At 38.8% G+C, this 13002-nt stretch overlaps 1 protein-coding gene across 4 annotated transcripts in view; it reads right to left on the minus strand.

The window, feature by feature from the left end:
* The window catches only part of gramd4a (GRAM domain containing 4a), a 57937-nt gene that overhangs the window by 5128 nt on the left and 39807 nt on the right, over window positions 1-13002 (minus strand). For 3 of the 4 annotated variants that reach the window (XM_023285535.3, XM_035955196.2, XM_023285537.3), the window contains 15 exons: window positions 12781-12842; window positions 9601-9739; window positions 9026-9051; window positions 8608-8699; window positions 7758-7849; window positions 6911-6959; window positions 6731-6802; window positions 6597-6640; window positions 6380-6489; window positions 5026-5180; window positions 3459-3476; window positions 2399-2543; window positions 2162-2255; window positions 1816-1906; window positions 1038-1106 (listed from right to left, as the gene is read on the minus strand). In XM_023285535.3, coding sequence (XP_023141303.1) covers window positions 1038-1106; window positions 1816-1906; window positions 2162-2255; window positions 2399-2543; window positions 3459-3476; window positions 5026-5180; window positions 6380-6489; window positions 6597-6640; window positions 6731-6802; window positions 6911-6959; window positions 7758-7849; window positions 8608-8699; window positions 9026-9051; window positions 9601-9739; window positions 12781-12842 — 1258 coding nt within the window. The remainder of the gene's footprint in view (window positions 1-1037; window positions 1107-1815; window positions 1907-2161; window positions 2256-2398; window positions 2544-3458; window positions 3477-5025; window positions 5181-6379; window positions 6490-6596; window positions 6641-6730; window positions 6803-6910; window positions 6960-7757; window positions 7850-8607; window positions 8700-9025; window positions 9052-9600; window positions 9740-12780; window positions 12843-13002) is intronic. The other variant, XM_023285536.3, reaches the window with a different exon arrangement.

Below are 13002 nucleotides of genomic sequence, written 5' to 3' on the forward strand. Positions count from 1 at the left end.
AACGTAACCCACGTACATGACCGAATTCACTTCCTTGTTTATGGTTTGAAGATACAGACATGTCCGATTCTAATGTCTTTCATTTACCAACAAAAATTACTGCTAAAAACCGTGAAAAACAATTCCCTGATGTTCTTCATGAAAGCAGAGGTAACCTGTTTTGCACCCCGTGCCATATTGTGGTGGAATACAAACGAAAATCATCGATTGACAAACCGATGAAACCGCGAAACATATTAGGAGAATGACTGAAACGAGCGGACCACAGACCAGAAAAAATCACCGTGACGGAAACTGTTACAAGCATTGGAAGAATGAAGGTAAGTTAGATTAATTAATTGACATGACAAGCTGTGAGTGTGCGTGTGTGAATACATGTGTGCCATGGTGTGAAATTAACTTTTTAAGCCATTGACTGATATGTTCAAATATGATTAATTCAACAGTAAATTATCATTTTGTGCCTTAAATCTACCAACCTGCTGCTAATTTCCTACCGTGGTGTGCGAGCTTGTGTAAATGGGTTGGAGTGTGATAAAGAATTAGTGTAGGAATAAATATTGTCAATTAAAATGTTGAAAAAAATGCAACTTTTAAGCAATTATCACTGTCTCCCGCAATTTCATTGCAACAAATATGCTGAAAACATCACAACTTACATCGCAATTTTTTAGAAAAGCTGCCACAAATTCAGGCATTTTAGGCCACAACAAACTCAAAAAAAGCCTGTGAATCCTGGAGGGACTGATGTTAAAATAATAAAGGAAATGAAAAGTAGTGCTGGGGGGTTACTGATGACATTCATGTAGCTGATGGAAAGAACTAACTACATTTGAAGGAGGTAACAACAAATTCAAGGCTGTAGCTTTTATAAGTGTGTAGCAGTTCATCATTAAACCATCAGATGTTGTAAACACTTACAGTAGACACTACGCAAATTCTCTGCGTAAATTAAAGCTTCCAGTCTACAGTGTCTATGATTTAAAACACTCTTTACAAACTTAGTAAACTTGGCCTGCTTGTGCAACAGTCTGTACCTTCTGAGTGGAAGGAGTCGCTATAGAGATGCCCATCCCACTTCCTGGTAGGACTGACAACACTTTGTACTGTGGAGGAGAAAACAAGACATTATTAGTTTCACAACATATCATCACAAATAAACACTATGTAACTACATTTAAATCCATAAAAATCACCAATGATTTAGTCAAAGCGTACAAAACCGTTCAGCCATTTCTCTTCTGAACCCCAAAACCCACTTCCAGGTTTGAAAGGCATGTTTTGTTTTTTTTTTAAATGGCAAAACTTATCACAGATGAAAACTTTAAAATTTTTAAAAAATGAACAGATTTTTAACTTTCTGACAGTCCTCGAACTAATCGTGTGTCATTTTTGCTTGTGTCTGGGAAAAATAAACAAATCTAAGCTTAAAATAGGAATATATTTCAGCAAAATCACTTTATTCTACATGTCTCTTTTGTTTCAAATCATTGAAAAGAACCCATTTTCAATGATTTTTTTTCAATTGTTGTCCAATAAATAATCGAAAAAAATTAACTATCATTCTTCTTTTTTCATGATTTTTTCCCCACATTTTTTCAGTTTTCTCCTCATAGCCATGACTTTGCCGTTTCCATAAAGGTGCAAGAATTTGCACTGCTGTCAAAAATTAGCCTACAGTGAGGAAAAAAGACTGGACTGGAACCAAAAAGAGTTTGTAAAAAAGCCAGGAAATTGCTTGGAGAGAGTTTAAGTACACATGTTTAGCTGCATTATAATTCACTGAGAAGAGTACTCATGATTTACTGTGATTACCTTTTGTATGTCGGTGATGTCCACCAGCTTGATGACTTTATTCTTCTTGGAGGAGCTGGATCTGGAGCTAGAGCTCTCAAAGCACAAGTAGCTGAAGGACAGAAAGAGACCTCAGTGAAAGAGTCATCACAAAAACAAGGGCAGCAAAACAGACTGTAAAAGTAGTAAAAGGTTTTAAGATGAGACATTCTCAGGAGGAATGCTGTCCTGCTTGATGTCCTGTCAACTGATTAATGGATACATAGGAGAGAAGTTGTGGTTTTAAATTGCAACCAATCCCTGACTGTAGGAGAGCAGAGGAACTCTGATAAAATATGCTCTCCTGAGAGATAAATGTTCCACTTACTTCTCTGTGACGTAAAGCACTCCGTTCCTGATGTAGTCTGTGGGCATCTTCCTGTCTCTGTTTATTAAGCAACACCTCCAGCCGTTTTCACACACTGAGAACACACACAAACTGGTTTTAGCTCATGATTTCAGGTTGCACTGACGTCAAACTTGGAGTTATTAGACGTGGAAACGGGTCTTTTTTTTTTTTTTTTTTTTTTTTTTTTTTTATTAAAGCTGTAGTAAGTCTCCTCACCCGCCAGAGGGCGCTCCGACTCCGGCAGGTTGAAGATCTCATGAAAGGCTCCCTTCTTAGTGCTGTGAGAACGACCTGTTTCCTCCTCTCTGCTCACCCCACATGGGACTGTGGCGAGGCTACTTCGAGAAACCACCGGCTGAACCTGGAGAAAGACGAACAATGTAGGCGGGAGGAAGAAGAAGCAGGAGGAAGGAATCAAAATGACAGGATAGAGGTGGGGATAAAAGGCAGCAAAATGAAGACAGCATGGAAGAAAAGAAGAAGATGTAACGATGAGTGAACACATGAGGAGGGACAAGGGGGAAATATTTTGAATTACTGTCAACATCTGTGCACATCTGTTTGGATTACAGCTTCAGAATCAAGTGGCCAAACTTAAAACAGCTCCTCAACTTTTCAATATTGCATTTAGTGCGTCGCTGCAGGCTCAGGTGTGACGTGCAAAGCAGATAGTGAGGCCATAATTCAATCATTCATTCATTCATTCATTCATTCAATCAGCAGCCGCAACAGTTCAGACAGTCAACAGACCAACAATACTTGTTAGTTTGTGAGAAATGCTGATCTTTTTTTACAATCCGTACATGGAGGGATTATTATATTGATCAGACCTGCACAAATATTTGTTTAAAAAAAACAGTTGAAGGCAATCAAGCAACATTATAAACACTAACAGCAGCTACACTTGGGGGTTAATTACTTTGTCTAATGGGAACAGGAAGGATTTAATGAGCCAACATGAAATTACATCGGTCAAGGGTCTGTTCTATGTGCAGATTAGCTACTTGGTAAACACGCTGCTACTTCTCACAGAGCATTTATGTCAATGGATCAAAAATGTCTCTTGTTAAATCGAGTACATACAGATGAAACAATTCATTGTAATGTTAAAAAGCACAAAGGGAGGATTTGAAAATGCAGACTATGTGTTGTTATGACATTTTGATCCATTCTAAGTCCTAAGGTGTGTTATGCATCGCACACAGGCTTTGAGGTGAGCTGGCGGCACACCCAGGCACAGTACAGGAACCAAAGGGAGACACACCAGAGTCCCTACCTTCTCACTGGCAGACAGCTGAGAGGGAGAAACGACAGAGTAAACCTGTGACTGAGGCCATTCATGTCAGACACACACTTTGCGGTATCCACACAATGAAAGCAGACAGTGGAGGGGCAATGCCTGGCTGACAGGAGGGATGATATTTTGATATTTTATAGATGTCCTTGTGCTCTGTGCTCCACCACAGGAGGTCAGTGGGAGGTGGACTCACACTTCAGTGGGGGGACGACATAAAAGACTGAACCTGACCTACAGTTGATGGATGGTCTCTCTAAAGTAATCTGCCACTCACACATTAATATATTGTGCATCTAATATCTGTGTCTACCTTGTGTTGAAAAGATTTTTTTTTAAACAGATTGGCTTCTTTGTTGAAGCAGTTCACTGCACTGTTCTACGGAAATAACCTGAATTCACTAAAGCTGTTAGTTATTCTGCAGTCAAGGCTACGGTTTAATCTCCAGAGGACCTCAATGGCACCACTGCAGTAGCTGCTTTAGGTTTTGTGATGCAACCGCAAAGCTTCTATATGTATGAATGTGGTCAAGGTTTTAGGTTAGAAATAGGGACAGCTTAACCCTCTAAACCCCATGTAGTTTCTGCTCCTGACACTTTTTTTTCTCACAATGGGTTCAGTTTTCATTGCGATATAAAGTTGTGCATTTCTATGAAAGCAGTACAACCATGACTAGAAATAAAGATAACTCAATTATGTGCAGTATAACAAAGCTGAAATGTCAGAAATCATAAAAAAGTTGAATTTCTTCAATTATTTATTTTTAAAAACTATTTTAAAATGTAGAATCAACATACACAACATGTTTCTTAGTGTGTATAAGTGTTAATAGTGGGAAAATGGTGACTCTACATACTACAAATGCTGTACTACTTGCATTGTTTTTATTTTTGGTGTGTTTGTATAATTCGTTTCTACTCTGACTAAACCTAGCCTGTAGTTCGGTCCAGTTTAGCCAAAAACTTTTTGTCATGTAATTGTTGGTTACAGCTGAGACTCTTACAAATTCTACGCTGCACCACCTGTCACCGGAAAGCACTTATGAAATAGCCCGGTATATCAAAATAAGGCAAAGAAATCAAAGTAAATGCAACTACAGAGCCAGAACCAGTGAATTTATACACTACATTCATATACCCTTCAGCAGAAAAGCTGCTTTTTTTAGCGTTGAGTTAAAGTGCAGTCCATGGTTGTTGAGTGTTGCCACAAGGTCTGAAAAGTCAGAACTTGTCAAACTGTGGAGCTGCTTTCAGGTGACAGCTCTTAATGAACTTAATGCTTACACTTGGTTAGGTTTTCCAAGTGAACGCCATGTCACAGAAGAGTATTGTCAGAGGGTCAAAATCCAACAAGTCCCTCTGTTCAGAGTTTCTAAGCAAAGACTTAGAGTAGCAGTACTATTATTATTACTATTATTTCTCACTTGTAATATATTTAGTCTTAAACAGGTTTCAGTCTAAATGTATCATTTCAGAGTTAGTTGAAAGCAACATCCTGCAAGAGGAGGCAGTGACTGAGGAAGATGTGCATGTGTTTCTGCTGCCTTACCCGCCGCGACACGTTAGCGTTGGTCCTCTCTTTGAGCTGTGGGTCGGTAGGAAGGCTGTTCCACACGATGTAGGGAGTGTCGTACTTGTCCCGAAGCTTTGGACAGCTCTTAAACAGGAAGTCTATGATGAAGAACTTGATACCGGCATACAGGCCTGCAGAGAGGAGAAACAGACACGGGTGACAATGCCGCTATGGAGGAAGAAGTTATCGACAAAATTATCCTCAGTGAGCTTGTTTAGCAAAAGAAAAGTTAGTGCAAAAACTTTGATTAAGTCATTTCCTACTTTTAAAGGCCTTTCATTTTCAGTTCAAGGCTGTCACTTTATATCTCAGTACCACGAACTGAACCCGTCACATCATTCAAAATCTTTTATATGATTTCACTACATTCACATTCCAATATTTTATCACATATTCATAAAGCCAGTAACCCTGGATACTGACATTTAAGTCTGGTTGCCAATTAGTTTTACCAAAGGTGTCATTTTTTGTTTTATTTTGCATTTTTCCTGGAACACTCCTTAGTAAGAGTCAATCCCTGCTTGATAATGTTATTGTCAGCGAACATGACTGGTAGGAGCAAGTAACATTTATAATGTTCATGAAAAAATATCCACATTGTAGAATTGTTATTTCTCCATCTGGACTTACACAACTTGTCACATCCATGTGTATTAGCATTTTTCTGATCTAATTTACACAAGTGTAGCACAGTAGTTAGCTCGCTATGCAGCAAAACAAAGACTATTTTTAATCCTGGCTCTGACTGTTTCATTGTTTTTCATATTTCACCAATATGATTCACAGAGAAAATCTGAGCTGTGGTAGGAGTTGAGAGGTCTGGAAGCAGGTTGACATTTAAAGCCTAATCATATCTTTGAAGTTGAACCGCAACACTGATGTGAGGTTGCAAATGTCACACTTATCGTGACATTAACAACACCTTACTGTCTGATACAGCTTCTAAACATACAGTGATTTTGGTTGTTCCTTTCATTTACAGAAGAATGACGTGTATTTAGGACTCACACTGTGCCAACTGTTTGTATGGCTGAATGAGGTTTTTTGTCAACAATTATTTATGTTCTAAGCATCATCCTAGGAAATATGAGCCCACAGTGGTTTGTAAACACTCTGTTCTCAAGAAAATGTAGTAGCTAATGTTATCAGATACACATGTCAATAGCCTGCAGCTGCCTCACATAGGCAAAGGGAGAAGAATTACACAAGTCTCTATGAATGCGTTTGTTTGTGTGCACTGGATTGAGTGAAAGTCTCTGCATTCTTTCAAGGACTAACCGCAGAATGTACAGAATGTCAGATGGATAAAGAAGCTTAGTGTATGTCTTACCAATCATGAAACCCATTAGTTTGTATGGCAGGACGCAGGAGGTAATGAAAGCCACCCACAGGCAGATGTAAAGTTTCCGGGTACTTTCTGGCTGCACCCACATGAACAAGCTAACGGATAAATGAACAGAAACACGCACAACATATAAGTCAGTTATACCACCTACTTTTATATGCTGATTCTGAAGTGTAAAGTACAACAATCTTCTAAAACTTACTTCTTTATCTTCTCCAAAACATCTGCCATCTTACCAAAAAGGTTCTGTAAGGAGAGTTAAAGCACGGCGTGAACAAGCAGTGTTTACTTAATTTAGTGAACTGATTTGACAAGTACCATGAGCATGTGTCGTACCTGTGCTTTTTGTGCGACATCAAGTACAAGCTGGAACTTCTCAGATACAGTCAAGTCTTCCTTTGGAGGCTCCTGCATAAAACAAAGCGACGAGTTAGTGCAACAACATACTGACCTCCGATGGTGGATATATTTTCACAAAGAGGAGGCAATGAAACAGGAGGAGGGAAGTCATCTTACCATGGGTTCAGAGACCTCAGGCACAATGCTCCACTGGATCCTCCAACCTCTGGAAAATATGAAGTACATGTAAATAATGTGCATTTCTACACAGTATTTGAATGAAATTGAGCCTAAAGACTACTCTCCAACATCTTCATCACTTTTAAGGAGATCAAGTGTCCTAGTTTGATAGTCCGAGTCCAGACAAATGCCTGACAAAGACTAATGTGCCCTCTTTTCATAATGATCCCCAAAATACCCAGCTTTAAAGGGATTTTGTTTTCAGCTTCTGCAGCTGTGAGTAAAAACAGGTGCTTTGTCTTGTTTGTTTATTGGTCTCCTGTAGTAGCAATTATAATCATCAATAATAAGAGAATGTGTCAGGGTTTCCCTTCATACATGAATTCTTGGTTCCACTTAAAGAGATTATATACAGCATCAAAATGATGAAATAAACTTTTTTTCCATTGATCTTTAATTGACTCAAACATAATAGGCATTTTCTTTATTAAATGCTTAGCAATAAGAACAGAACGCATACATTCCCACCAAATAAGACACAGGTTCATTGAATATATTGTATGTGGCATGATCATGCATACTATCAAAAAAGTCAACCCCAACAGTCTATTCGTAGTAGCTCAAAGTCAACAGTCTGTTTCTGTTAACAAATAGGGCACTTACAGCCTCAGAATTTGAGTTTAATATGGTTTTATTGCACAAAAAGCTAAATAAATGATGATTCTGAGAGCTGAAAATCTGACAAAAGTGCTCAGCTCAAAGGTGTGGCAACAATAAAACTGACATGATGACTGTTCCTCTAATGCAGGATTGTCCGATGAATAAACGATTGTGTTTTACTTACCTGGCGATGAGGTAATTTAAGGACAAGCGCAGGATAGCCAGGAAGAGGAACATGGGAATGGCCCATCCATGCCAAGCAGCATTCATGTAAATCTGTACCACAGTTAAATGCATGTTAAAAGTTTGTATTCACTGTGTTGACTCAGTGACTCATTTGCTTCATCAAAACAGCAGCTTATCAGTGCTGACAGAAAATTCTAATTATCTGTGTAGATACAGAAGGTTCAAATTTAAGTTTTAGATATGTTTCTTAATAGCCATTTAAACACCATTTATCAAGCTTCATGTAACAGAGGAAATTTGTGTGGCTTTATGTATGACACTAAGACAAATTGATGACAAAATGAACACATAAAGAAGAATTAGTAAGCTTATTCTGACCCTGAAAGAATCATTTAATTTTGGGTGATATTATGGCAGCAGTAAATGTTATGAGAGTCACCTATGAACACTAAAGCAGGATGATCTCTGTGGCAGGGCCACAAATCAATGGACTGAAGATGATTTAACACGACCATGAACTGTGGATGTTAATATGTTAATAACGATCTGATGAGACCTCTGCGGTCTTTGGCAGAGTCATTGCAGCCCGTCACCGTGAAGCAGAAATTACTTTGCCATTCATTTAGCTTCCCGGTCATGCATCAGGGCTGTGGGATCAAATGGGGTCAAAGCAAAACTATATATTTCACAGTTTTTCTCTTAAAGCTTAGACTCTTATATATCGCTAGTGAGTCATATCTTTCTTAGCAATATAACTTAGAGAAATTATTAGATACCACAAAGTTGGCACATGCATTCACATAATAGATGTGTTTTAGTAATTTTGAGTGGGAAAAGTGTACACTCACAATGAAGGCAATAGCTGAGGTGTAGACGGAGTGCCAATTAGATAAGGCGGAGAGGTTCCTTAAGAAGTTGGTGACAGGTCTGGCTCCTCGCTCTGAAATAAAAACAGTCAAGGGTTATATTCAGTGTCGTGTCCAACCATCCATGTATTTTCTCTAAACCACTTTATCCTGTAGAATTTGAGTGTTGTGAGTCAAAAATAAAGAACAGAACAGTATTGTTTCTGTTGTACATAATGTTTACTTCTGAAAATGAGATTATTCTTTGTTAGGGGAAGTATGTTTTTATCTGTGAATGTTTAATGAAAAATTAGTACTACTGTGCAATTAAAATTAGGTCTATAATACATCATGTTACAAAATTGCAGCTTAATTTGCTTCCGTTATAGTTCTATGTAATTGTGTGAATTTGAGTACTTACTGAGTCGCCTCATGTTTTCTGTCAGCCTGGATGGAAAACATAGAAAGTGAAGGTCAGAACACACGTAGATGCTCACGTACAAGCACAAGTAAAGAAAAATCTGCTTTATGTGTGAGAGGAGGTGGTGACACCTTGGCTTTCATTGGAGTGGCATGACTCACTCTTCTTTACAGAAGAGAGAAAGAAGCAGCAGAGAAACTAAATGAGAGAAAAGCTTCCAATGTCCTCTGTCCCTTTCTCAGCAAAATAAAACCTGATCTGACGACATCATGAAGCAGCTGAACAGTTCAAAGTGACAGTGAGTCAACAACAGTATATTTCTAGCACATGTCTAAGGTACATGCAGCAGCGTATGATATAGCTTTTATCAAGACGCACATTCAAGGTGTGAAAAATGACTCTATTCTCCAGATAACAGAAATGATTTCACCAATTCTTGACCACTGTGACAACGAGAGTTTGGTTGTACACCTTTAGTGCTCCCCTGCTGCTGTCCTATTCCACAACACTGAAGCCACAGAGTCAATACCTAAAGACAGACACTTCATGTTCTGTTCCACAGCAGATTTAATCACCTTTTAGCACTTAACGGTTCCTCGGCCTCCACGGTGCTTTCCTCCGGCTGGAAGCGGAAGTCTTCGATGTAAACCCCGAAGCGCTCATACAGCCACTTCTGCAGCCGTGAACTCCACACCTCCTTCTGCTGTTTATCCGCTAAAGAGAACAGACAGATACAGTTAGCTTGTTTTTGTTGTTCTTCTGGTCCTCTGCACCAGCAATTAAACGTTGTCCAAATAAAATGATGGGCATGTGGTGAGCTAATTTCATCAATCAATGTCATTTGTCTCATGGCTTGTCATTGGATTAAGACTAAATCAATTAAATCTGGTGTCAAAAAGTGATTATCTAATCATATTTAAGCATTTCTAGCTCAACTTTCTTTGTTAGTCGACGTTACATCATAAAAGGGGACTTTTGATTCTTCTTCCACATGGAATGGACTGATCGCATGCCACATATTTCAGTCAATGGAATTTATTACGGTAAAAAGTGCTGTTCCTGCAAATGTTGCAAGACAGGAATCCTGGTAGAAATTTGTTAATTATGTAAGAGAACATAGTTATTTTACGACTCAGTGCACTCTTAGCGGAGCCACTTTATTTCTAACACGACAGCTGCACATTAGAAATCTTAAACTTTTAACCTCATACATTTAAACATGATACTCTAGAAATGCATTTAGGCCTGACACTGACGAAGAATGGAGAATGTGAGGAAATCATTTCAGTTTTGTCAAAGTGAAAATAATGTTATTTACTGAATATTCTCAACAGTAAATGCCAATAGAAATCAATTTTCTAATATTTGTTCGATTCGCTGCAATACTAGCAGTAAAAACATATTTGGCAGCAAAGTGTAAAAACATATTTATGCCTTTCCTGCACCACCAAATGAATTCATGTAGGATCCTGCGATAATATGATGCATGAAATTTGTGCTACTGAAACTGCACAGCTGAGTTCAATGGCATTACTAATGTACAGCTAAACAGGTTTGCAGATATAGGTTATTCTCTCTGCTGCAAACCTATAACCCTAATGGAGAAAATGGTAGAGAAAAGAACTAGTGAGAGGGAGATGCTTCTTATAGCTGAGTTAGCTGTGAAGCATTAGTTACCATGGTGATCCACCCAGGTTATAAAACAGGTATCTCTGTTACATTGAAAAGTCCACCTTAAGACTCAGTATACCTCGCTAACTCATTAATCTCACTTCGTACTACACCCCTACGTCCTGCTACTGACGTTGCCATAGTAATAGAGAGTAAGAGAGTAATTAAATAAGAGAGATTTGGAGTGTAGTGCACTTTCATTAGCTTTTCAAAACCAAAAACTCAAGAGCAACAATGAAGGGAGTAGATTAAACAGTGCTTATTTGTTGTAATACAACATTAAAATATTAGCATGTACCGCTATCAAACAAAAAACTATTCTGCTTACTATTTTGTAACAATAAATGCTAATCTCAAAGAGTAAGGGGCATGTCATTACCTTACCATGTTATTATTTGGAGTTGATAGCTATGCTACAAAAAATAATGCAAGTGCTACAAAAAAAGAAACATGTACGGTAATCAAAATTTAGATAATGAATCTAATTATTCAAAACGGTACAGACAAGTTGGATAAATTTTACACAGATTTATAGAATAATTCATATTGATGAAATAAAACAGCTAAAAAAGACGAGAAAAGTAAAAGCATGCAAGAGATAAAGAATACAATAAAATAAAATACAAAAAAAAAAAATTAAGCAGTAACTCATGAAAATTTTGGCCAAATCTAATTTTCAAGGGGAGCTAGTTCCAGCAGTAACATACACTAACTGAACTCCATTTCATTTTGTAGTAACAAATGGGGATCCAAATGGATAAATACAAACATGATTTTTTTAAAAATACTTGGCACTTTGTTTCCAGGTTTTCTAAATAGAGACACTAACGTACTGTGGGTAATTTATTGAAGCATTTAACCTTAACATTTTAGGATTCTAAACTGTTCAAAGCCATCATAAAATGAAGATAATATATGAGAAAATATATAAGAATGTCGGTGGTAAATGTGGCTCGGTTAGTACTGTACACTGCACAAGAGGCACACAAGGACAAAAAGCTTGTCACATTGCTTAGAGGATAAAGAGGCTTAAGCTGACAGTCAATTGCTGCTGCTGAAGTGCCCCTGAGCAAAGACAAGAACCCTCAGCTGCCATGGTGCAACCTCCGAGGGTAAACCAATTTGCTGTGGTTGTACTGAGCAGCTGCAGCAGCTGACTAACAGCCTGAGTGCTCAGTCAGATTTCCCTGCAAGGATAAATATTGTTAAAAAAAAAAAAAAAAAAAAAAAAAAAAAAACTATCAGCTAATGCATTTATGGGAAAGTGAAAGCTCAAGTGGGGCTGAATCACATTCTGTTAGACTCTGTTTTAATTTGTAGTTGACACAGTCTCATCAGTCCAAATCACTCTGCTCAGTCTCTCTCGCTTCATCCACACAAACTAACTCCAACGTGCCCGTTATTATCCTATCCAGAAAAACACTGGCACCCACACACACCTCCAATACCAGCTAAAGCTCAGGCATGTCTGCCCTAGATGAAGTGATCTACAATCATAACCCATTTTCCAAAATTAGCCGTTCCGTCTCTCCCTCCCTTTCCCTTTCTGTAAAACCACACACACACAAACACACACACACAGAGTCAATGGGTCACTGGAAGTCAAGCTATGACAAAGCCTGTTATTCAGTCCAAATATACGCAAAACAGAAAAACCATCTGACTATTATTGCGCAAACGAGCTCCCCTCTCCCCTCGCTGACGTGTTTTTGGCAGTGTGGATCAGGAGTAATGACAGCAAACAAGCTCCACAGCAGAATAGCTTGTTACTTGCTCCTGATAGTGCAAAATGCACACCGGAAATCAGCCGGTGACTGTGCGTTTCTGTTGTCACGCAGACTCCACACTGCTTTCTGCCCTGCAGTAACCCACAAACACTTCCGACACACTCTGTTCCTATCGAGCACTCCGCCGCACACATCCTACATCCCCACCTCCCCTGCACGCAAACAGTTGGCTTGTTTGACTCCCACACTCGGAAGACGTCGAAGTCCTTCCCTACTCATTTCCTGTCTCCTCCCCAGACTCCCACTCGCCCTCCCACCCACCCACTCTCCCTCTATGTCGTCCTCCGGGGTTCTTACCTGTTCCATTGTTTGAGGGCGACTGCTGTTTTCGGGGAGGTTGCGGTGGAGAATCCTCAAGTCTGAGAGAGAAACAAAAGGTGGAAGATTTGTCAGTCTCACTTCTGTATTATCAGAGCGGTAACATCTCAGAAAGCTCACGTGTTAATATGTGGAAAGCTGACAGAAGACTTTGAGATATTCAGCATACAGAGACAGACTGATTAGAAGCAGTTTCAGTCT

This window comes from Amphiprion ocellaris, chromosome 21 (genome assembly GCF_022539595.1).
Source record: "Amphiprion ocellaris isolate individual 3 ecotype Okinawa chromosome 21, ASM2253959v1, whole genome shotgun sequence".
Lineage (NCBI taxonomy): Eukaryota > Metazoa > Chordata > Actinopteri > Pomacentridae > Amphiprion > Amphiprion ocellaris.